Source organism: Prosopis cineraria, unplaced genomic scaffold, assembly GCF_029017545.1.
Source record: "Prosopis cineraria cultivar Desert tree isolate PC_DT_omini unplaced genomic scaffold, ASM2901754v1 PC2, whole genome shotgun sequence".
NCBI lineage: Eukaryota > Viridiplantae > Streptophyta > Magnoliopsida > Fabales > Fabaceae > Prosopis > Prosopis cineraria.
The window spans coordinates 12,853,476-12,876,318 of record NW_026555333.1 but is presented as its reverse complement, the minus strand read 5'-3'; the positions used below and the strand labels follow the sequence as shown (position 1 = coordinate 12,876,318).

At 33.5% G+C, this 22,843-nt stretch overlaps 3 protein-coding genes and 1 pseudogene across 6 annotated transcripts; all 4 read left to right on the top strand.

Moving 5' to 3' along the window:
- Positions 1–1,327: 1,327 nt before the first annotated feature.
- LOC129304238 (high mobility group B protein 7-like) lies at positions 1,328–3,778 on the top strand. 4 transcript variants are annotated; one of them, XR_008591632.1, is made up of 8 exons: positions 1,328–1,558; positions 1,671–1,895; positions 2,024–2,111; positions 2,187–2,273; positions 2,782–2,826; positions 2,922–3,002; positions 3,095–3,391; positions 3,506–3,778. XR_008591632.1 is itself a non-coding variant. In XM_054943933.1 (7 exons), the coding sequence occupies exons 1-7, from the start codon at positions 1,482–1,484 to the stop codon at positions 3,158–3,160; spliced, it is 609 nt and encodes a 202-aa protein (XP_054799908.1). In that variant the 5' UTR covers positions 1,328–1,481; the 3' UTR covers positions 3,161–3,778. The 4 variants fall into 4 exon arrangements, 3 of the variants coding, with proteins under 3 accessions (XP_054799908.1, XP_054799909.1, XP_054799906.1); XM_054943933.1 differs by having other exon boundaries at positions 3,155–3,778; XM_054943934.1 differs by having other exon boundaries at positions 1,649–1,895; positions 3,095–3,778.
- Positions 3,779–4,798: 1,020 nt separating this feature from the next.
- LOC129301614 (5-amino-6-(5-phospho-D-ribitylamino)uracil phosphatase, chloroplastic-like) lies at positions 4,799–10,258 on the top strand. The gene is made up of 11 exons (XM_054940167.1): positions 4,799–5,048; positions 5,140–5,265; positions 5,514–5,582; positions 5,685–5,789; positions 6,035–6,089; positions 6,753–6,826; positions 7,687–7,770; positions 7,872–8,012; positions 8,853–8,918; positions 9,292–9,401; positions 9,939–10,258. Exons 1-11 carry the CDS (start codon positions 4,833–4,835, stop codon positions 10,105–10,107), a joined length of 1,215 nt encoding a protein of 404 aa, XP_054796142.1. The 5' UTR covers positions 4,799–4,832; the 3' UTR covers positions 10,108–10,258.
- Positions 10,259–13,994: 3,736 nt separating this feature from the next.
- Positions 13,995–17,790, top strand: LOC129298358 (uroporphyrinogen decarboxylase-like). The gene is made up of 6 exons (XM_054936765.1): positions 13,995–14,255; positions 15,315–15,436; positions 15,694–15,804; positions 15,899–16,087; positions 16,613–16,738; positions 17,105–17,790. Exons 1-6 carry the CDS (start codon positions 14,132–14,134, stop codon positions 17,618–17,620), a joined length of 1,188 nt encoding a protein of 395 aa, XP_054792740.1. The 5' UTR covers positions 13,995–14,131; the 3' UTR covers positions 17,621–17,790.
- Positions 17,791–19,850: 2,060 nt separating this feature from the next.
- Positions 19,851–22,251, top strand: LOC129301977 (CBL-interacting protein kinase 18-like; annotated as a pseudogene).
- Positions 22,252–22,843: the final 592 nt, after the last annotated feature.

The window sequence follows — 22,843 nt, the reverse complement described above, 5'->3', positions numbered from 1 at the left end:
TAGCATAGCTCAGGAAGTGATTCATCGAGGCCTCTACTTTCTCATGGAAGACTCTAGTAGTCATAGCTTCAAGCATATAATATTTCAAGACCCTTTCTAACTCTGCTACAGGATGGAAACCTCTAGCAAATGGCTACATACATGTGGACGTGGATGCCTTTGTCAATCAACAAGGATATGTTGCATGTGGGGGAGCTCTCAAAGATGAACATGGGGATTGGATACTTGGATTCAAATGGGAGTTAGGTAGTATATTTGTCACAGATGCTAAGATATTAGTTGTTTAAACTAGAGATGAACATACTCTTCAGAGATGGTTGCAATAATTTGACCCTCAAGAATATAGTGACTCAAACTAGAGAGTTGATATATAAAGAATGGGATCTCATCATAAACTAGATTTCAAGAGATTTTTTGGATTATGCTGACTACCTAATAAAGAATGCTCATGGAGTGGGTGAAGACATCATGCTAATGTGGCACTGCCTATCAGATTGTTTTGCTATTTTATTGTCAGACAAGGGTGAGTATAGTTAGCCCTTTTCTTTTCTTTTCAAGCTACTGCTTGCCTCTGTAACCCAAAAAAATAATAATAATAATAATTGAGAGTAAGGAGGAGAAGGACATGAGAGTCATTTTCTTCTTCATGGTTATTTACGATTGAAGACTCTGGGATTGCAGACTAATTTCAAAAATTGGTAAAATTTTAAAGTAATTACAGCTGTTGTGGGGGATTTTGGAGTGATTTTTTTAATATTTTTTAGTCAATTAAATATTAAATAAAAGTTATTTTTAAAAGTTTTTTTATTTTTTTAATAATTGTAAAATATATTTAATAAGTCATATTAATATATGAAATTTTATTTAAAATATCTTATAATTTGATATGGAGAAATTATAACCGCAGATTTGGACAAATTTAACACATAAAAAAATAAATTTTACGACTGAAAAATAGGAAAATATCATGGTAGTGTTTGAGAACTTCACGATACGGGCACTGCGGCATCCATACATGGTACATATACCTGAAAATCTTTGGCGGCCCTGACAATAACGCCTGTGCAATTTTAGCCGTTAGATCTGTTCAAGAGCCTTCTTCTCGTCACGTGTCGATCTCTTATTATCGCTCCTTATCTTTTCTTTTTAATTTTCCTGAAAAAGGAAAAACAAATATGCCAGCAACAGGTTTTGTGGGTTTCGTGACCCCAGAATATTGGATTACAGCGGGAAAAGCTGCTTAACTTTTCATTTTCCCCCCACTATTACACACTTTCCATACAAATAATAATAATAATGAAAAAAAAAACCATTTTTGGGCGGAAAAACAAATTTGCAAATTCGCAATCTCGCGGTGATGAAATTTCGCAGGGCGCCACTTGCAGCTTGTTTGCGGGTCTCCGAACCAAAGAATTACTCACTTAAATGTCTAATTGCCAGGAGACCAGAACCGAGTCGAGCAAGCTTGACGTAGCGCCTTAATGGCGACTTTGCACAGAAGCAGGAAAAGGGTCAGCGCCTTTCGCCGTGCTCCCGATGGAAGCGCTTTTGAGATGTGGTATATACTATATAGCTGTGTTATTTCCTTTTCGTGATTTATTTTGTCTTATAAACTAATCAAGGATCATTGTTCCTATCACATTCTTAGTTTTCAATGCTGTACATTTCAGTGAGGGATGTGGAACATCGGTGGCCATTGCGTTGGCTGACATGCACGAATGTGAACCGAAGAGGGGCGTCAAGAGGTTCAGGGAAATAAATGTGAAGCAACTAATGAATAAAAGTTTTGAAGATTTGAACCAACACGTGCCGAATAGAAGTCCTGAACATGTGAGCCAACATGTGACGAATAAACGTTTTGAAGACCAACCCAGATCACCTTTCCGCTTGTTTATGTAGAATCTCATCCCTGAAGCTTTTCATTGCATGTTATTGGTTTTATTAGTGACACTAATTTTAAATGGAGTTCTTCTGTTTGGAATAAGGTAAAAGTGATCGTATATTAATGAGGTTTCTTTTTCAGGGAAAGCTTCGTCAAGATCAGCAATAATGGAACTTTGCTTGAAATTGATAGGAAAGGGTTTGAGACCTGGAAAAGCATGACGGAGGATGTAAGCCCAGTCCATTCTTATTGTGTAAGTTGGAAAATAGTGTCCTTTTAAGACTTAATTTTCCTTTCTCTTCAGGAAAGGCAACCATATGTTCTTCAAGCTGAAAAATTAGACTCTGCATACCAACGAGCTTTGAATAAAGAGGTTAATGATATGATACAGGTAAATGGACACTGTTTTTATACAAGGTTTTTTTCTTTTGCCCCTTTAAAAATCTTGTTCTATCTTGGGAACGTAAAGGAGGGTCCTTGGAAACTCTGAATTGAGGTTTTGGAAACATATCATATATGGGCTTTTGAGACACACTCATACAAGGGCTTTTGTGCATCTATCAATCTAAGAAACTGAGGAGTCCTTTTGTTCAGGCCTTACCCGCCACATTGTTTTTGGACCTTCATTTGATAGAGGCTTTTTTTTTTTGGCCCCTTTTGGTTCGTAGAATTATACATCTTTCTTGCTTGCAATAAAGAATGAGAAGGCACTGACTTTGGAGCCAAGCTTTTTCTTTACTTTACTGATGGTAGCAAGGAGATAGATATGAAGGCATGTGTGATATGGTGAACTGCTTTTTGTTCACACTTGGTCATATGAATTGCGACCCTCATCACTTTGCTTGTCTTATTCTTTCAAAATTCCTAGTCCCTACAATATGACAAATGGTTGGTTTCAGGTGGATGATGAGGCTGATTCAGCAATGGTTGGGAAGATTGACATGGTTTGCCTGCTTCCAAAGCTTGAAGAACATTTTAGATTTACTGTATACTCATATTTATTTTTCTAGTTCTAACTATTGCGCATGGGTTTGTTCAGTTTTTTCAGTTCTGTTGTGAAGAACCCTCGGATTCCTCTGAATACTACTCAGAATTCTCAGATGATTGCTATACAATGGAGGTATATATCAGTCTTCCATTCTCTTTGAATCTGAATCCTTCCTGCTTAAGAGTGTTCTGCTTAAAGTGTTCTCACTGTTTCGTTGTGCACAGAACAATCAGCTTCCTGGACGGACCTGACTGCTTTATTAATTATTATTAACTTCGAATTAGGAATAAGGGAATCATGGATTTTGGAGGAGATGTCCCTCAGTAAACTCGGAGGCGGCATTTTACGTTGAACATTCTGTACAGTGGGACCCCCATCAAGGAGACACTGTTGGAAAATTCAGTTGCACGCAGTTTCTCGAAAGGAAGTCTGTTGGATATTGTACAGTGATAGTCTACAATTTCTGCTTCTAATATATTGAAGCTGGAGGAGTTTTGTTTTGGGGCTCTCCTTGCTGACATGTGAGTGTGATCTTGGAATGAGAAGATGCTGATTGACATTTGATTTTGTATGTTTTGGTGAAATGTTCCGCCAGTGTTATTTTGTTTTTGACAGGAGATTGCATTTTGCTATAGAATTCTATCTTTGATGGAGACGGTTCAGTTGGCTGATATTCAATGTGAAATATGAAAACGATTCATGGCACTTGGCTTCTTTTACTGAACCTGAAATTAACCAGGAAAAAAGCTCTTTTTTGGGCTGCCAAGCAACATGGAAGGAAACTAGTGCACGGAATCAAGACATACTAGTAAAAACTATATAATTGTAATTAGGGGGCCAAACTTATCATGATTTATATCATGCTTATCTTTTCTCACATTAGAATCTTTACTAAATGTGGCCTAAAATATTGCCAGCATATTAATGATGTAATTGAACTGGTAAATAAATCATGCATACAAGTAATTGATTTATTTTCACCTCATGAAATTTAGTAATATTTGGATTAAGGTGCAAAAATATCCATACAATTTTTCTACAAGTGCTTTTGGCATCTTTAAGTTAACTATAATATTAGATACTTATTAACTTCATAAAAATAATCAATTTTCTTCAATTTGTTAAAATAGTTTAAGGGTTAAACATTTGCTATTTTTATAACTTAACAATTTCAGGCAATTTTAATGTACTGAGAAAGATTAGTGTCCTTTGTAAATTTAATGGATATTCATGCATTATTATTAATTTAAAGCTACCAGAAATTTTTGGAGAATTTTTTAAAAATATTTTTGCAAATAAGCAAAAAAATTTAAAACAGAATATGGTTATGTTAAATTTTAGGGACAGTGAAATCTTTTCCCTTATTTTAATTATTAATTTGATTCCAGAAATTTAATTTTTATCTATTAAGTTTCTAAAATTCCATAACCACACACAACTATTCCTTATGATTTGAAGGGAAGATAACACCATGAGGATTCATTGTATGTGGTTATGAAACTTTAGGTATTTAATTAATAAAGATTAAATTTTAGGTACCAAATCAATAACTAAAAATCTAAAACAAACTTGAAGGAAATTTTTTTTTATTATTCCATGAATTGAAAATTATCACACGTCACAATAATTGTGTAATGGATGAATTTGAGGATGTTATCATTATTATGATGATTGTTTTTATCATAAATCATTAACATATTAACATACCAAAATGCATGCACCTATTTACAATTACTTAAGAATTTGTTATATATTTTTAAACAAATATAGGATGGCAATTATAATTTTTTAGAAAATACTAAAAAAACATCAATGTTTGTTATACGTTCGTTCATAATTTCTGGAGGATTAGAAGTGAAAAAGAAGGAGAATAAGAAATTCTTATCCACAAACACAGTGAAGGAGCTTATCACGTGAGTGGCAACACGCCTTGGTCATCAAAAACTCTGAAACTGATGCCGAATGAGCCGGGAAAATCGAGCAGCAGCTAAAGGCTCTAGCTTCTTCTTCTTCGTCTTGTTTGCTCAGCTGTCTGCTTCTTCCCCAGCATTAACGCCTTGCTTTGTTGCCATGGACTGCGTCGCTTATCACAATTTTGGAGCCTATTCTCGTTTAATTTCTCCCTCACCGTCGTCTCGTCTTCAACCTTCTTCTTTCCCCCTCCAGCTCAACATTTTGGTATGCAATTTCTTCTCTTCATTTACGCCTTTGTTTCTTTTCTTCATTTAATTGCGATTTTATCTTTTTTCTAATATGTGCTTTTTCCCAGAAATTGAAGCGATCGGGTGTGGTCAGGAATCGTCTGGTCGTTCGGTGTTCTTTTGGGCCCGAAGATGATGGCTCTGTGAATGGTAATGGGTTGCCATCTACCCCCAATAAACTTTTCATGCAGGAGGTACAGATTCTTCTCGTTTTCCTGATTCAATATGCCGGTTGTCGAGTCTTTGGATTCCTGCTTTTTTGTTTTTATTATTTTCTAATTTCTCTGCTTAACCAACATTGAAGGTTCATCTTTTATCGGCCTGGGTCATCCTTATGCGATCTTATTGGAACAGTGAATTTAATTATGTTAACTTAATTAGAATTCCAGGACTCCAAGGTTTCTTATTCCCATAACTCTTCCCAATTTATGTTCTCTGCCAGGCAATAGGAGCTGAATATGGGGAAGGCTTTGAGACTTTTAGAGCTGATGGACCGTTAAAAGTTGATGTGGTAATTAATTTTGTTTGCTATGGTCATTTTAAGTTTCCCGTAAAATTAAGTTGAGCTGCTAGTTTATGAATCAATAGTTTTATTTTATTTTATTGAAATTAGGACTATTTGAATGAGAAGTTGCAAGATGGATTTCTTCAGCGAATACGCTATGCTATGAAGCCGGATGAAGCTTATGGTCTTATCTTTTCTTGGGACAACGTTGTGGTCAGTTTTAAGCTTTTAGGAATGTTTTTGAGAGTTATCAAGCTAGACATGCTTTGGAAATGTTATGTGGTGCGAAAAGATTTTACGGTCTTTGTTGAACTTGTGTAGACTTGTATTGCCTCAGTTATTAACTACTTATGGGGGCTATTGCTATATTTCTTGAGATAAGTAGAGCACAACAATCCATGATGTTGTGCAACTGAATTATATTTTTCTCCATGATAACTGTATGTGATGTATTTCAGGTTGATACTCGAGCTCTTAGATGGAATGCTTGGGAGCAGCTTGCTTTAGAAGAGGGTAAGTTAAGTTCTTACTGTGGGACTTTAGTGAGATGATCTTTGGAGCTTGACTGTGTTGATTTTAATGGACCATGTACTGAACTGAATAGAAAGAAAAATTATCACAAGTGCAAATAGTGTAATAGAATAGAATCATTTGATTGGATAGTTTATGTAAAATAATAGAAAGGAAAGGAAAGAATTTCATAAAATTTTACCATGTTAACGGTACTTGTCCCATTGCTGGTGTTGGTGTATAAAAATGGAAATTAAGAGAACTCAATCAAGTGATTTTCCATATCCTCCTTTTTGCCACTTTTGAAGGAAAGAAGTGTTATATGCTATTTGAAGGAACAGATCATTTCCTTGGCTTTCTTTCCTTCCTCCACAAGAGATCAGGCCCCTTGTTTTCCATTTTGTTCGCTTTTATTTCATCTATATAAACATGCTACTAAATGGCATTGCCATTTTTAAATTAAACAGGTTCAATAAACTGTGAAGTCCATGCACCGTGTTTTCTGGGAAGTTTTTTCATGCTTTGGTACAAGAAACAAATACACTGTGGATCAGTGTATCAAATTGGACCTGCCTTGGATCTGAGATTTTAGAAAATTTCATGTTGACTTGTGTGCATCGTTCTAGAGGTAAGATTATTCTAAGTCTTACTTTGATTCTCATGCAGGGAAGGATATTCCTGAAGATGGTGATGTGGAAAGAGCAATGCTATATGCTGGTGCTGATCACGTGTTGCAGAAGGTTTGGAAACTTGCATTTGCTTATCTAAACATGTATTGCATAACTTATATATCACACAATTTTTAACTATTTGATTATAAATTACAGATTTCTTCATGTCAATATAGGAGAGATTTTTTTTAATCGACAACTAGAAGCAACTGATATAAGAAGGAAGAACATTGCAGTCATGACAATAAATTCATGATCATGTTTATTATGACTCTGAAACTAATGAAGTTATTGCAGTTTGTAGTTTGTATCATTTTAGATACATGTTATTATTTTGGACTCATGCCAAAAAGTTTCATTATGTGAAAATCACAAATATATTCAACTTCTGAAGATAGCATGTGCTAATTTGGGAATAGACAGCCATAAAATGTAATCTTTTTTTTACTGAAGAGAGTGAGCAGACTGGTTTTACAGAGCGACTTTAGCCCAATGAATACCTTTTTTTAAAAAAAAAGAAAGAAAGAAAAGTGGTGTTCAGGTTGCCCAAAATTCCATTTTGTGCTTGTTTAATATTGGGTCAATTAGTCCAGAGCCTTGCTGTTAGGAATGTAATTCCAGGTTTCTCATCATGAAATCTGACATTGATCTTCAGGTTGTCTTAGTTATCTGTATATCCCATCATCTAATATCCTCTTTGCTTCTGATCTTAATATCTTATTGAACATTAAGCTGATGAAACAAAGGGGAAAAATATTTTCCACAACTGGGAACAGGAAAAGGAAAAATTAATTTTGTTCTTAAGTAGTGGTCTGTTGAATGTGGCCTTCAATTACTAGAATATCCTTCTGAAGGTGTTATTATCAAAATTCTCCAATCTTGCTTTGAGCACACATTATGTTTTCTGACTCACCTTTCTAAACTTGAAGCATTTTCTATGCGACGCGGCAGAAAGCAAACTGGACAAATTGAAGTTGAGGTTTTCACAGTTATATTATGATAATCTTCTCAAAGTAAGTCCCCCCCACCCAAAAAAAAAACACCAAAAAAAGGGATGTTGTTTGGCCTCATAGACCCAAGAACCTGACTTTTTTTTGCACATGTTTTAATATAGCTTGAAACACCCGTTGAAGGACTTAAAGACTGGTTGGAAGCTGTTTACACAGCTCGTATCCCCTGTGCTGTCGTTTCAAGTCTAGATAGAAGAAGCATGACAGAAGCTTTGGAACGAATGGGACTCCAAAAGTATTTCCAGGTTGGTAGTACATGAGAATGGTTAAAACAGGAACTTCATCTTAGGAATAAATAGTCACTATGTGTGGCATTGCAGAAATAGTAATTTGATTTAAATAACAAGTAACTCTTGATTTTAACTAATGAAGTTGGGTTCACAGTAATGGACTCAAACATCCCTTGAGTGAGGTCTTGGGTTCAAGCTTTGTAGATGAGAGAAACCCACATTAGGACAATTTTTTCCCAATTAGGGCTTGACCTAGTTCGAATCTAAATTGGTTAGTAGCATCGCATACCAGTATTTTTTTAGTTAATCTTATATGGACTCAAAAGATCGTAATATCTTATTTTATTTTCAGGATAAAAGTGTCATTTTAGAGTTATAATATATATATATATATATAAATTATGGCTTATGGCTTGTATTCTAAAACTGTATGACCTTTTTTTCTAAATTTGACTGTTATTAAAAAAATAAAATAAATAAATTATGTTGCTGGTTGAATGTGGCTATGACTCTTTTCCTGTAATAAGCTTCCACTTCAGTTTGACTTTTGGTCTATGAAATGTTATGAAAAGCTTTAAATGCCTGAATAAAATCAATTGGTTGTCGCTCCTAAACAAAGTCCAAGTTTTGCTATTTAAGATTGGGAAATTTAAAAGGCTTTCACCGAATGTCCTACATATTTCCAGGGTAAAACAAATGGATAACATTGCCACTTGTTGGATAGAACTAATTTCAACACATTGTTTGACTTGGACATTGAGGATGCTTGATATCTTTACATTTTTTTTTGAATCAACGATATCTTTACATTCTCTCATTATGTCATCTTTGCTGATTATAACATTTGAGTTGCAGGCAACTGTGACAGAAGAAGATGGAATGGAGTCGATAGCTCAGAGATTTCTTTCTGCTGCTGTCAAGGTATAGTCTAGTCAGGTGATTATATCATGACAAAGCTTTTGAGGCTTGTAATATTTTCAATTATTGTTTGTATATTGATATTAAGATATACTTACCTGGTTTTATTTTAACAGAAATCATATTAGCACCTTACCTAAATACGGCAAATTTGGACACATGATTTTATAATGGAATTTTATGGCTGCCAACTGTCTGGCCTGAGACCTATCTCACAGTTTATTTGTTCATAGTCAGTCTGCAAGTGTTACACTTTGCCCACAAAACATTATAATTAAGGAAGTTAATTTTCTTTATTAAAATAAAAGGAAATTAATTGTGAATGTGCAGTGTGAACAAATATATACTCATTCGTGATACAATATTTTCCTTTCAGTTGGATCGGAAACCTTCAAAGTGTGTGGTTTTTGAAGATGATCCTCGTGGAGTAACTGCTGCTCACAACTGTACAATGATGGCTGTAGCATTAATTGGCGCACATCCTGCGTGAGTAGTTCACTTTTATGTACAATAGTAGCTAACAAGATGTTCCTCGGAAAGTTAAATGCACGAGACTTGGATAAAGTTTTACTTGGGTGTTTTTTATCCAGCTGTCATAAAAACATGGCAATGGAGGGATTCTTTAAAAGATTCAATCATGGGATACAAGTTGTAGAAATTTTACTTGCCATGTTTTTATTGGAGAACTTATAACAGATACATCGAAGTTATACCTAAATTTTATCCAAATTAATTTCCTTAAACATGTCAGGCATGCACCTATACAATTTGATGCATGAAATTGCAGAGACTTATAAACACAATATCAGAATACAAGATGCGTAGGAGTTAAATCAATCTTATTCAAATTTAGTATTTGGGTCAGCATCAGAACTCAGAATGCATGGACTAAATTTAATCTATTATTTTTACATCTCATTGAAATGAAAAAAACTTGACAATTATCATTTTGCTAAGCACTTCATTACTGAAACTTTTGATGAGATTACTCATGCAGCTTTTGGACATTCCTTCATCCTGCAGGTACCATCTGGGGCAGGCTGATCTTGCTATTGCTAGCTTTAGTGAACTTTCTGTGATCAACTTGCGTAGACTGTTTGCTAACAAGGGTTCCTCATTCATGGATTTGCAGAAGCAGTTCATAGAGAATGCTCCTCCGAAAAGGAAACTCACAACTGACACCATTTTTTAATACATTTTTCTTCCCATTTATCTCCTTCTCCCACCTGAAAATGTTTCTCTGTAATTATGTAGCGATAATTTTTGGTTTTTATGTAAAGGTACTTTGATTATATTGCAATAATCAGTTCGGTCTAATGTGACTTCTATATTTTATTCCTGTTTCTGCTTGTGGTTTTGCTGCATAGAAGTAGATGGGAAATGTGGCGATTCTTTCTTTCTTTTTCTTTTTTTGTTTTTTGGGTATAAAGCAAATATATATTAAAATTAAAATAAAGATACAGATATCTGAGGATAGATTGGGAGTAGATTCATGTATATATCTGAAATTGCTGCCAGCTGCCAGGTTACCAATGAGCGAATATTAAACTTTTGCTTGGAGCATAAATAGATCTTGTCATAAGTTTTTAAAATTATCATTATAGAATTAGCCAGTTTGTTTCATGCATTTATATTTTATATTGTATCTGGCCTCCATATTTCGAATGAAATCTTAAGTAAATCATATTGTTTTTTGATTTATTATAATTTACCATCAATGTTGTATACACAAACTTGAAATTGCAATGTCAAGCCAACTGTGATGCCTCTCTTTCTTTTTTTAAATAAGGTCAATTGAATTATGAAAATTCAGTAACAATAAAATATGCATTAAGGATTTAAAATTTGAAGGTGCACATTAACTATCAGCGAAGTTTTTTCCTTATTTTGAATTAATGACTTGAGAATCCTATCCTTTTTTTTTTTTCAATTCTGAAAAATCCAGTGTTTTATCCTTAAGATTTCAGTCACCTTGAGTTAAGGTTCTTATATGTTTTTCATTTAAAAGCCAATCTTTATAATTATGAAAATTTTAGTCAAGGCTCTGATGACTTATCTCTTGTATAGCAATGATGTGTGGTGAATTGGTAATGATATTTGTTACTCACGCCGGCTTTTAATATAATGCAAACTTTAAAAGCTTTTTTTGGTATTTAATATAAGGCAAAGTTGAAATAATTAATTTTTTAATTTTATCTTTTATTTATTTATTATCGTTTTAATTTTTATACAACAATTTATTATGGTTATTGATGGTTAAGAATGACCAAATGAAAAGTTACATATTTTTTTAACAATATTAAATATATAACTATCACCTATTAACAAATGTAGAATTGATTAAATTTGCCTTAAATGATGAACTGGACAAATAGACCTTAATTAAAATTGACAATAATTTGATTAATGAATTCACAACATGGTAAACTAATGGTCAAATTTTATATGTTTCCATATTCACTGTTTGACTTCAAACGTGATTTTTATTGATGGTTAAGAATGATAAAATTGAAAAGTTACATATTTTTTAACAATATTAAAGACATAACTATCATTTATTAACAAATATAAAGTTGATTAAATTTGCCTTATATTATGAATGAGAGAAATAGACTTTAACTAAAATTGACAATAATTTGATTGATGGATTCACAATATGGTAAACTAATAATCAAATTTTATAAGTTTTTATATTCACTGTTCAACCTCAAATATGATTTTTATTGATGGTTAAGAATGACAAAATTAAAAAGTTACATATTTTTTAACAATATTAAAGATATAACAATCATTTATTAACAAATGTAGAGTTGATTAAATTTATCTTGTAATATGAATGAGAGTAATAGACCTTAACTAAAATTGATAATAATTTGACTAATAAATTCATAATATGATGAACCAATAATTAAATCTTACATGTTTCTATATTCACTGTTCGACCTCAAACATGGTTTTTATTGATGGTTAAGAATGATAAAATTAAAAAGTTACATATCTTTTAACAATATTAAAGATATAACTATCATTTATTAAAAAATATAAAATTTATTAAATTTGCCTTATATTATGAACGAGAGAAATAAACCTTAACTAAAATTGACAATAATTTAACTAATGAATTCATAATATAGTGAATTAATAGTCAAATTTTATATGTTTCCATATTTACTGTTCACCTCAAAAACGGCTATTATTGGTGGTTAAGAATGACCAAATGGAAAAGTTACATATTTTTTAACAATATTAAAGATATAACTATCACTTATTAACAAATGTAGAGTTGATTAAATTTGTCTTATATTATGAATGAGAGAAATAGACCTTAACTAAAATTGACAATAATTTGACTAATGAATTCACCATATGATGAATTAATAGTCAAATCTTATATGCTTTCATATTCACTGTTCGACCTTAAATGTGGTTTTTATTGATGGTTAAGAATGATAAAATTAAAAAGTTACATATTTTTTTAACAATATTAAAGACATAACTATCATTTATTGACAAATGTAGAGTTGATTAAATTTACCTTGTACTATGAAAGAGAGAAATAGACCTTAACTAGAATTGATAATAATTTGACTAATGAATTCATAATAGGAAAAATGACAATAAAATTTATTTAAATTAAGTAAATGACCTATTGATCTCACAAAATGGTATAATTCTCTTGGAGTCCCTTGGGATCTTTTTGTCATTGGAGAATTAAAGGAAATGACACTTTTGCCCAGACATGTATTAAAGTTAGAAATGCGCAAGTATCCATTCACAACTTTGGTTTTAATATTAACAAGTTTTGTCTTTAAATTCACAATAATTTATTAGCCATTCACAAGTCCTAGTGTACAAGTTCAGATATGCATCAGAGTTGAAAATTCGCAAGTTTCCATTCACAACTTTAGTTCTCAGGTTAACAACTTTTGTCCTTAAATTCGCAACAATTTATTAGTCATTCACAAGTCGAGATGTGCAAGTCCAGATAAGCATCAGACTCGAAAATTCACAAGTGTCCATTCACAACTTTGGTTCCTAGGTTAACAACTTTTGTTCCTAAATTTACAATAATTTATTAGCCATTTACAAGTCATAGTGTGCAAGTCCAGATATGCATCAGAGTTAGAGATTTGCAAGTCTTCATTCATAACTTTAGTTCCAATATAACAAGTTTTGTCCCTAAATTCATGACTATGCAACAATAAATTATCATTTATCATACCCTCTAGTAAGTATCAGTACTCATGTTTTTTAGCTTTAAGCATGGAGAGAAAATGAAAATCTCAATCATTTACACATAATAACTCTCATCAACCTCAACTATCACATATGGGAAGAGAAAATTTCAAGGAGAAGAGAAAATTTATTCACGTACAGAAGATACAATAGAGGAAGAATATTTGTTTATATATACCTATGCACAACAGCAAACAAAACAAACAACTCATATATAGAAACTAAAAAAAAAAAGGAACACAAGAACAAGAAGAAGAAGGAGAAGGAGACTGAGAGGGAGAGGGGGAGGACCAGAAGAATACTACGAATTAAAGTGTGAATGAAAAACCCAAGAACCTAAGACAGATTAAAAAAATTTACAAGTTTCTTCAATGAGGATTGGGGTTTTTGTTTACTTTGAGGGTAATTTGATCATTTCATTTGATTCCCCAATGACATAAAGATCCCAAAGAACTCTAGGAAAATCATATCATTTTGTGGACCAATCTATCATTTACCTAATGTAAACAATTTTTCTATCATTTTTCCTTCATAATATGATGAACTAATAATTAAATCTTATATGTTTTCATATTTAGTGTTCCGCCTCAAACATGGTTTTTATATTTGTGCATAATAAAAAAAAAATTGTGAACCAATGTTCAAATCTCACCATGCTTATATTTAATATTTGACCTCAAACAGGATTGTTATATTTGTGCATGACAAAAAAAAATTGATAATAATTTTAAAATTCGATTGCTTAATTAAGAAACCAGACCGATCTTTGAGCTTAGTTGAGCAGGTCGTGGGGCAAAACCTAAATAAATTGGCCGATGAAGATGCTGACATGGCAAAAGTCACCATCCTAAGGATTCTTACAAGGATTAGGTTGCCGATATCCCTTATCTTTCCTAGCTCTTCATTGACCTCTTTCGCACCTTCGAGGAAGCTAACCCAAATGCCATCGGCAAACTTGGCATCCAGTTTGTACTTCAACCATGTCCTGCATCAATGCTAGTTTCACTTCCATTACTCCAACCTCTTTTCCTTCGTCTACGCCTAGAGCATCACGGTTCGCTTTTTCCTTCAAATCCAGGTCCCTAATTCTCTGCTCCCTGAGAGGTAATATTTTGTATGCGCTACGACCCTTTTCGTGATTTGAAATGCAATCCTATGAGAGAGCCCATTGTAATCTGTGATTGATCTTTTTTCCCCTTTCCGGTATCTTTGAAACTCGTATGCCGTCGAGCAAATAATGTTTACGTTTTCAGTTTAGAACTTTGTGAATTAGCCTTGTGTTTGTCAAATTAAAATGAATTTCTCCCTCAGTGATGAGTTTATGCGAAGCCTGAGATTATGTGTATTTATTATCTAAAAGCTGTTCTTTCTCTAGCTCGATCTGATAATTTCCTGGGCTTTCAACTAAGTCAATGATTTGCTCAAGCCAACGGGGATTGGGCACCCTTGTGTGAGGATTTATTGGAATTTCTTTTGCTATCAAATAGTCTTGGGATTAATTAATAATGGTTGAAGTCCATTTTTACCTTTGAAGTATTTTCACATGAGCACCCATTGTGTTAAAACTATTTATTCTAAACTATTTGTTATGACAATATTGCCTTAAAGTAATTAAATCATAGCAATGTTGTCCTTAGCATTACATGGACAAAAGTTGGCTGTTAACTTAGCTAACTCTTAATGTTAGTGGCAATATTGCTACGGTTTAATTACTTAAAGGGCAAATTGTTATGATTTATTTACTTCAAAGGCAACATTACTATGATTTGAGCCAAACTTATTTCTGAGTCAGCAAAGTTAACAGCAAATGTTTGTTCCTTTAATGTCAGGAGCAACATTGTTAGGATTTAATTACTTCAAGGGCAACATTGCTATGAAAAAAAGTTTAGGACACTGAGTGCTCTTATGAAAATAGTTCAGAGGCAAAATGGATCTTAACCCTTAATAACTCAAAGCTGCTTACTATATCGTATAACATAATGCTGCTAACCGTGGTTGCATAAACATATTATTTCAGTTTTTCTTTGCGTTCTTAGTTTTTATTTTCAGTACATTCTAACTATCATTTAGCTTATATCAAACTTACGTTAGCATATCGATTATTCCCTTCACAAAGCATACTAGTTTGAGTTTCTGAACTGAATTCTGGAAAATCACATCCAGGGACGATTGCTGAACCAAAAGAAACAGCTGTGGCTGAACCATTATTGCTTAATGCTGTTCGTGGGATAGATGTTGAAAGACCACCAGTTTGGCTCATGAGGCAAGCTGGGAGGTACATGAAGGCAGGTTTACACAGCTTACAGTTCTGGTTGCATTAATAAATTTGGCTGTTCTGAAGCTTTTAGATGCTGATGTTTTTGGAAAATTTCAGAAAGATAGCAGCTTATAGTAACTTTATATCATCCATATAGACCAAATTTAATTGGCTTGTTGTTACATTATTTAGAATTTACTGTTGGTACTTGGTGCATTTTACAATTGATGAGTGTACATATTCCTTACTGATAGTGGATCTTATTCATTAACCTTTTTCGACCAGAGTTACCAAGTTATCTGTGAAAAGTACCCTTCATTTCGTGAAAGATCTGAAAATGCTGATCTTGTTGTGGAAATTTCATTGCAACCATGGAATGTTTTCAAGCCTGATGGGGTAATTTGATGGCTCACATTAATATATCTATAATTTTTTGGGTTATTGCTATGCTTCTTCTACCATCAAGTTCCTTGGCATTTTTCTGATGCAGGTGATTTTATTCTCAGACATTCTTACCCCACTTTCTGGAATGAATATACCCTTTGATATTGTGAAGGGTAAGGGCCCAGTCATATTTGATCCTGTTCACACAGCTGCCCAGGTTGATCAATTGAGAGACTTTGTTCCTGAAGATTCAGTTCCTTATGTTGGGGAGGCACTCAAAATTTTGAGGAAAGAGGTCTGACTGATCTTTTCCTTCAACAGTTTCCATCTTTCAATGCTCATTGTCTATAATTTCACGGCTCTTCTTTTAATGACAAAAGCTTTTTAGTTTGGTCATTTACTGGATGTACTGGGAATTCTTCGTATATATTTGAGGATAAAACAGACTGTATAATAAGAATGACCAATGGTTATTAGGGGTGCTGGGATTTAGTGGCATTAAAATATTCATCGAAGGCTTATGTGTTATCTTAGGGAACAAATAATGAAAAATCAATGAACTATCCATTCTGGTATTCTACATGCGGCTATTAAGATGATGTGTTGAATCTGAATGTCTTAGTGGTATTAATTTGTTGTTGTTGCGTGTCTTAAAAGTAATTTGTGGAGCTTAGCAGTGACTCCAAATATCTAACCTACTAACCTTGGGAATTTATATAATTGTTGTTTTAATGCTATTCTATTTGTCCAAATGAATTATGTATAATGCCCTTTTGCTTTATTATCTTTTAGGATCTGACAGCTTTTGTGTTGATTTCAGGTTGATAATAAAGCTGCGGTCCTTGGGTTTGTTGGGGCTCCATTCACCGTGGCCTCATATGTAGTAGAGGGTGGTTCTTCAAAACACTTCTCAAAAATTAAGAGATTGGCTTTCTCAGAACCTAAGGTAATCTTTAACAATCTTTAATCATCATGCTGGCCCAAAACCGTTTCTTGCATTGGCAAAGCCCTTATCCTTATAGAACGTACTTCTTTTTTATTTCATTATTTGGTATTCTAAAACTGTACTGACCAATCCATCCCGCTCTGATGCTACAGCTATCCAGTCATTTGATGTAAAGTAACATGATATTCACTAAAAGATAGGAAGAAATCTAGTACTGAATGAACTTTCTCTATTTTAGCCTTAGATTTGGACTTGGGAATCCTTATGATCACTTGATAATCTTATCTATCTCAGTGGACAAATCCTGTCTTGTTTCTCGAAATCAATGAATTCTTCGATATATGTTGAATTGTGACATGTCCACAGGTCCTCCACTCATTACTTCAGAAATTTACATCATCAATGGCAAGATACATTCAATACCAAGCTGACAGTGGAGCTCAAGCTGTTCAGATTTTTGACTCATGGGCAACAGAGCTCAGTCCAGCAGATTTTGAAGAATTCAGCTTGCCTTATTTGAAGCAGATAGTAGATACTGTGAAAAAAACCCACCCTCAACTTCCTTTAATCCTCTATGCAAGTGGATCGGGTGGCTTGCTAGAGAGGCTAGCTTTGACAGGTGTCGATGTTGTTAGCTTGGATTGGACAGTCGACATGGCTGATGGTAGGAAGAGATTGGGACCAGATATAGCAGTTCAGGGGAATGTTGATCCTGGGGTTCTTTTTGGTTCAAAGGAGTTCATCACCAAGCGCATAAATGATACTGTGAGAAAAGCTGGCAAGGGTAAACATATATTGAATCTTGGTCATGGCATTAGAGTAGGCACGCCCGAGGAGAATGTTGCTCATTTCTTTGAGGTCGCCAAAGGAATCAGATACTAAGAGGCAAATTTTGATTCTTTATTATTTTCTAAATCTTATGTTTTCTTGTGTCTTTCTCGTTGTAGGAAGGAAACTGCCAGGTAAGGGTTTATTCTTTGAAATTCACGAGTTCATTGATGTGGTTGTATTTGTAGAATTAAGAATTAATGAAAGAGAAGAAAGTTTCTGAAGGCCTTTCGTATATGGAAATATCTCACCGCATTAGTTACCTAATGCCATTGCCTAGCATATTTGTAGATCCGTTTGTTTTAACTTTTGTTTTTTTAAATGAAAAAATCATTTTCATTTTGTAAAAAAGAAATTGCTTTTGAGAAATTTTGTGGTGGTTGTTTAAAATATAACTAGAATCTTCAAAAAAGGCAGATATTTTGTCATTGGGATGAGTTGTTTTGAATAATTTCTGATCATTTGAAAAACACCTCCTAACAAATAGTGCTTTTAATGATTTGACTAAACGCAGAATAAGTTATATTTTTCGAAAATCTCTGAACAACAAATTACTTTCTCAAATGATATGAAAATTACTTACCAATAGCCGAAACAAACGGGTCAATTGCTAATCACGGGTAGATAATCTTAAGATTGGTTGGGAACGAAATATTCATTAACCAAACTTTTCATGATTAATTCACTATCAAAGCTGCATGAAAACATTAATTGAATGGAGAGATGCTTATTATGAAAGCATTAAAATTTTCATTCATGAATTATCTTTTTAATTTTCTTACCGAAAAAGTTTGGATAAAATAGATCTTGGAGATTTATCTTAACTTATCTTTCCTACATTTTAATATGCTCTAAAGAGAAAAAGAAAAGAAAGAGAGATTAATGGGAGTTGAGGTTAAAAATGGTGGCCAATCTTTCACAAAATAATGAATCAAGATTTGAATTTTTATTAAAAAAATGCTCATATTTAATGTCTAACTGTGCTCGAAAATGATTGTTTTTAATAAGGGGAAACTTACATGTAATGAAAAAGAAAGAAGACAATTTTTTTCTTTCTAAAAAATGAAACCTTAAAACAGTTACAACTTTACATGTGAACAGGAAAGGAGTAGACAAAAGAAAATTACCATTTTTAAAGTTTATATATATCTTGAGTGATCTAATGTTAGTAAGGACATTTAAATCCATGCAAATTGGTAAAGAGAGTAATCAACAATGACAAATGTGAAGAACAAGATTTATCAAGGAACACGAGAATAAAAGAATGATAGAAAACAAAAATGAAACATGCACGCCAATAACGCATAAAAAATAAGGCATTGAAAGTTGAATCTGTCATTAAATTAATTAAAATATTGATTTAAGAGTCAATGGCTAAAATCATCATCAAACCACGACAGCAAATATTATCTTCTTTGAGATACTTAAGATAAATGATAAAAATCTCTTAACTAAGTTGCTTTATATACAAATTGGGATTTCAATTTCTAACTACATTACTAAATGATAAGAGTCTCTATCATTTACACTAGCATTAATTAGTATGGACAAACTAGTTATTAAATCGATTAAGATATTAATTTAACAGTTTATCTATCCTAATTCAATTGATCAGATTGGTTTAATTTTTAATAATACCGCAAAATAAAAGGCAATAGAAGAAAATATTTCAAAAATCCAACTTGCTGAGGAATGCAGGCTGGTGGGGGTGATTTCGCAACCTAAAAAGGGCTTCACATAAACAAAATACATTTTCACTTTTGCAGTTTGAATTAACATACATAGCATTTTTTTTTTCTTCCATACGTACACTTGAAATTATACACTTAATCTCATTAAACATTTAAAATTAATATATCCTCTAAATTATAATATAAAATATTTTTAAAAACTTTGCTTGATCTAAAATATAAATTATTTAATATTAGATAACTTTTATATTTATTTTTTAATTATGTTCCTATTTTATTTATTATTTTTTAAAAAATCATGCATGAAAATTTTAAATATTATTATCAAGACTTTTATATAAAGTATTTAATAAGAGTATAAATGAAAGGTGTAAAAAAATTTTAAGAATTTATTTCAACTAATATTATTGAATTAATTAACTATTATTTATATCGTTATCCGGTAATATGCATTACTTCAAATTCCATATGTGACGTTTTCAGCGGTGCCACCCAGCAAGTGCACTGTACACGTCTGATGGAACCTCTGAAAGGCAGAGAAAGCTCAGTGTGGTGACCAAACCACCCACGGCACATTCACCGTATTCGTTTTACCTGAAGCATATCTCTCTTTATGAAACAATTCCATACTGCATTAAAAGGTTTCACTTTTTCGCTTTACGAGATGCATTATATTGGCGCTGGTTTTTGCTTCTTCGTTCTCATCCTTCGTTCCAATCTCTTCCACCCTTTTCCTTCCCTTCAACGGTAACATTTTCTTTGGTCTTCTCTCTCTATCTTGTTGCTTTAACGTTATATGCTTGTTGTCAAAGCTTCATAGTTATAGTGTGCTTGGGTGATCATCCATGGGATTAGATGGTTTCTATTGTTTCCTGCTTGGTTTTTGATGATCCTGACAGTTCTTCCGTGTTGGTATCAAATTTTCTGGTTTTTCTCTTGTTTTGTTCAGTGGGATTCTAATGATCGTGAATCTGATTGTTTAAACATGTTAGTTGCTTCATGGAATTTCTTATGCAGTGATTTTCTGTTTGATCATTGATGTAGTACTTTTTTTCTTGTCATTCACTCTGGTTTTTATTTTAGTTTCATTTTATTTTTGCGTGCTTTGGATCGTTTGATGACCATCTATCTGATTGTTTAAATGCTCCATGTCATTGGATTATGAAAAGTCTCCTGTTCTATTATTTTTCATGTTTGTTTTTTTCCTGTCACCTTACAATTTCCCTAGTTTCTCGTCTCAATATGCTTTTTTCTCATCTCAGTCAGGGAGGCAGCCCATACTGCATCATGATGAGGTTAAGGCTCGATTCAAGTCCGATGGCGCTCTGGTTGCAAATACAGGATGAATTTTCTGGCAGCATTGCTTTCGTGCTGACATATATCTCTGATGAAGAAATGATTATTATGAGAATCTCTGTAACAAGTAGACACAGAAGTGACAAAACTGTGGTTTAGGGTTTGTGGTACCTGAAATGGAGAAAGGAGGAAGCGTGCTGATGCAAAAGTACGAGATTGGCAGATTATTAGGTCAAGGAAATTTTGCAAAGGTTTACCATGCAAGGGACCTCAGAACTGGTGATAATGTTGCCATAAAGATGATTGATAAGGAGAGGATTCTCAAAGCTGGGCTGGTTGATCAAACAAAGCGAGAGATATCAGTCATGGGACTGGTTAAACATCCAAATATACTGCGGCTTTATGAGGTATTGGCCACCAAAACCAAGATTTACTTCATCATGGAATATGCCAAAGGGGTGAACTCTTCAAGAAGCTAAATCGAGGTAGGCTCGGTGAAAGCGTGGCAAGGCATTACTTTCAACAATTGATCAGCGCGGTAGATTTTTGCCACAGCAATGGGGTTTATCATAGGGATTTGAAGCCAGAGAATTTACTTTTGGATGAGAATGGAAATCTGAAGGTTGCAGATTTTGGATTGAGTGCTCTTGTTGAATCTCATCGCCAAGGAACCTTACTGCACACAACTTGTGGAACTCCTGCATATGTAGCTCCTGAAGTTATAAACCAAAAGGGCTATGATGGAGCAAAAGCTGACATTTGGTCTTGTGGGGTGATCTTGTATGTTCTATTGGCTGGTCGTTTGCCATTCAGTGATTTGAATCTCATCGAATTGTACAGGAAAATATGCCTAGCAAAGTACAGATGTCCAATCTGGTTTACATTTGAAATACGCAGGTTTTTGGCCAGAATTCTTGACCCTAACCCTGATACTAGGATTTCCATATCAAAGATAAGGGAAAGTTCCTGGTTCAAAAAAGGATCCAGTTTAACTTTAAACGCTGATAGAATGAAAACACCAGCTACAGATGTGGAGGATTCAGTCAAGGCTGATCCAAGTTTTGGTCTATCTGAGAATGAATTTGGTGCTACTTCTGAGGCTAATCAAGCACTGGTACAACCTACTAATTTGAATGCTTTTGATATAATTTCTCTGTCAGCTGGGTTTGATTTGTCTGGGCTTTTTGCAAGGAACGATGAAAGGAAAAATGTGAAATTTACGTCACTGCACTCTGCCTCGTCGATCATTTCTGTGATAGAGGATATGGCTTATGTTCTGGGGCTGACCATAACAAAGAAAGATGGAGGGTTGCTGAAGTTGGAGAGACCTAGTGAAGGAAGAATGGGGCCTCTATCCATTGAAGCTGAAATATTCGAGTTCACCCCATCTTTCCATTTGATTGAGATGAAGTCTTCTAGTGGTAATGCAGTAGAATACCAGAAGATGTTTGAGGAGGAGATCAGACCGGCTCTCAGAGAAATTGTGTGGGCATGGCAAGATGAGTAGCTAGTAGCACCCATAGTTTTCTACTCCTTCATAGTCCCATTGGTTTCAACTTTGAAGTTCTGGATCACTTATAATCTTTATGACGATAGGTTACTGTTTTTCTGGAGGTTGATATCTATATTATACAAATTTGTTTCATTGTATGGCTTTCCTTGAGCATATATAGTGAATGGGGAATTGTCATTGAACCATTGAAATATTCTTATCACTGAGTTAGACTCCTGAATATTTATTTGAAGCTTCTTCCCTTGTATTGAAATCAAGGGTAGATCATCTTTCACGCTTATGAACATCAAGCTTAACACATTTGTGTCTGCAGAACCAAATTTCTGGTCTATGATAAGGGAATCCATTTTTGTTATCTTTTCAAGCCGAAATTAAACTTTTGGTTGTGGAAGTTTTAAACTTTGGCTTGAGAATGGCTCATTTGATACAAATGGGGAGTAAAACCAAAAAAAAGTGCTTCTGAAAAATATTACCATGTTTTCGAGAAAAAATTGATGAAAAGGAAATTCATAGTAAATCCTTAATACTAAATGGATTTTACCAATGAAGGTTGGGTTTAATGAAATAAGTAATATTTCATAATGTGATAAATTAAGGTTTGAATTTTTGTTGAAAGAGGTGGTGTTAACATTAAGTGTCAAACCATATATTAAACAATATTACTTTAGCAGGAGGAGGCCTTTGTGCAATGGAAAAACTAAATGGGCCTTAGTGTCAAATTTTATTGGGCCACGCCACCTGTTGAGTAGTTTAAGTCAAAATCCTCTTTTGGGCTTG

Coding starts and splice junctions, on each gene's coding strand:
- LOC129298358 (XM_054936765.1), top strand. CDS start 14,132: ATGTCCTGCATCAATGCTAGTTTCACTTCCATTACTCCAACCTCTTTT. Junction 14,256..15,314: donor AATTCTCTGCTCCCTGAGAG/GTAATATTTTGT, acceptor AATCACATCCAG/GGACGATTGCTGAACCAAAA. Junction 15,805..15,898: donor ATGTTTTCAAGCCTGATGGG/GTAATTTGATGG, acceptor TTTCTGATGCAG/GTGATTTTATTCTCAGACAT.
- LOC129304238 (XM_054943931.1), top strand. CDS start 1,482: ATGGCGACTTTGCACAGAAGCAGGAAAAGGGTCAGCGCCTTTCGCCGT. Junction 1,896..2,023: donor TCACCTTTCCGCTTGTTTAT/GTAGAATCTCAT, acceptor TTTCTTTTTCAG/GGAAAGCTTCGTCAAGATCA. Junction 3,003..3,094: donor ATGATTGCTATACAATGGAG/GTATATATCAGT, acceptor CGTTGTGCACAG/AACAATCAGCTTCCTGGACG.
- LOC129301614 (XM_054940167.1), top strand. CDS start 4,833: ATGAGCCGGGAAAATCGAGCAGCAGCTAAAGGCTCTAGCTTCTTCTTC. Junction 6,090..6,752: donor GCAGCTTGCTTTAGAAGAGG/GTAAGTTAAGTT, acceptor ATTCTCATGCAG/GGAAGGATATTCCTGAAGAT. Junction 9,402..9,938: donor TTAATTGGCGCACATCCTGC/GTGAGTAGTTCA, acceptor TTCATCCTGCAG/GTACCATCTGGGGCAGGCTG.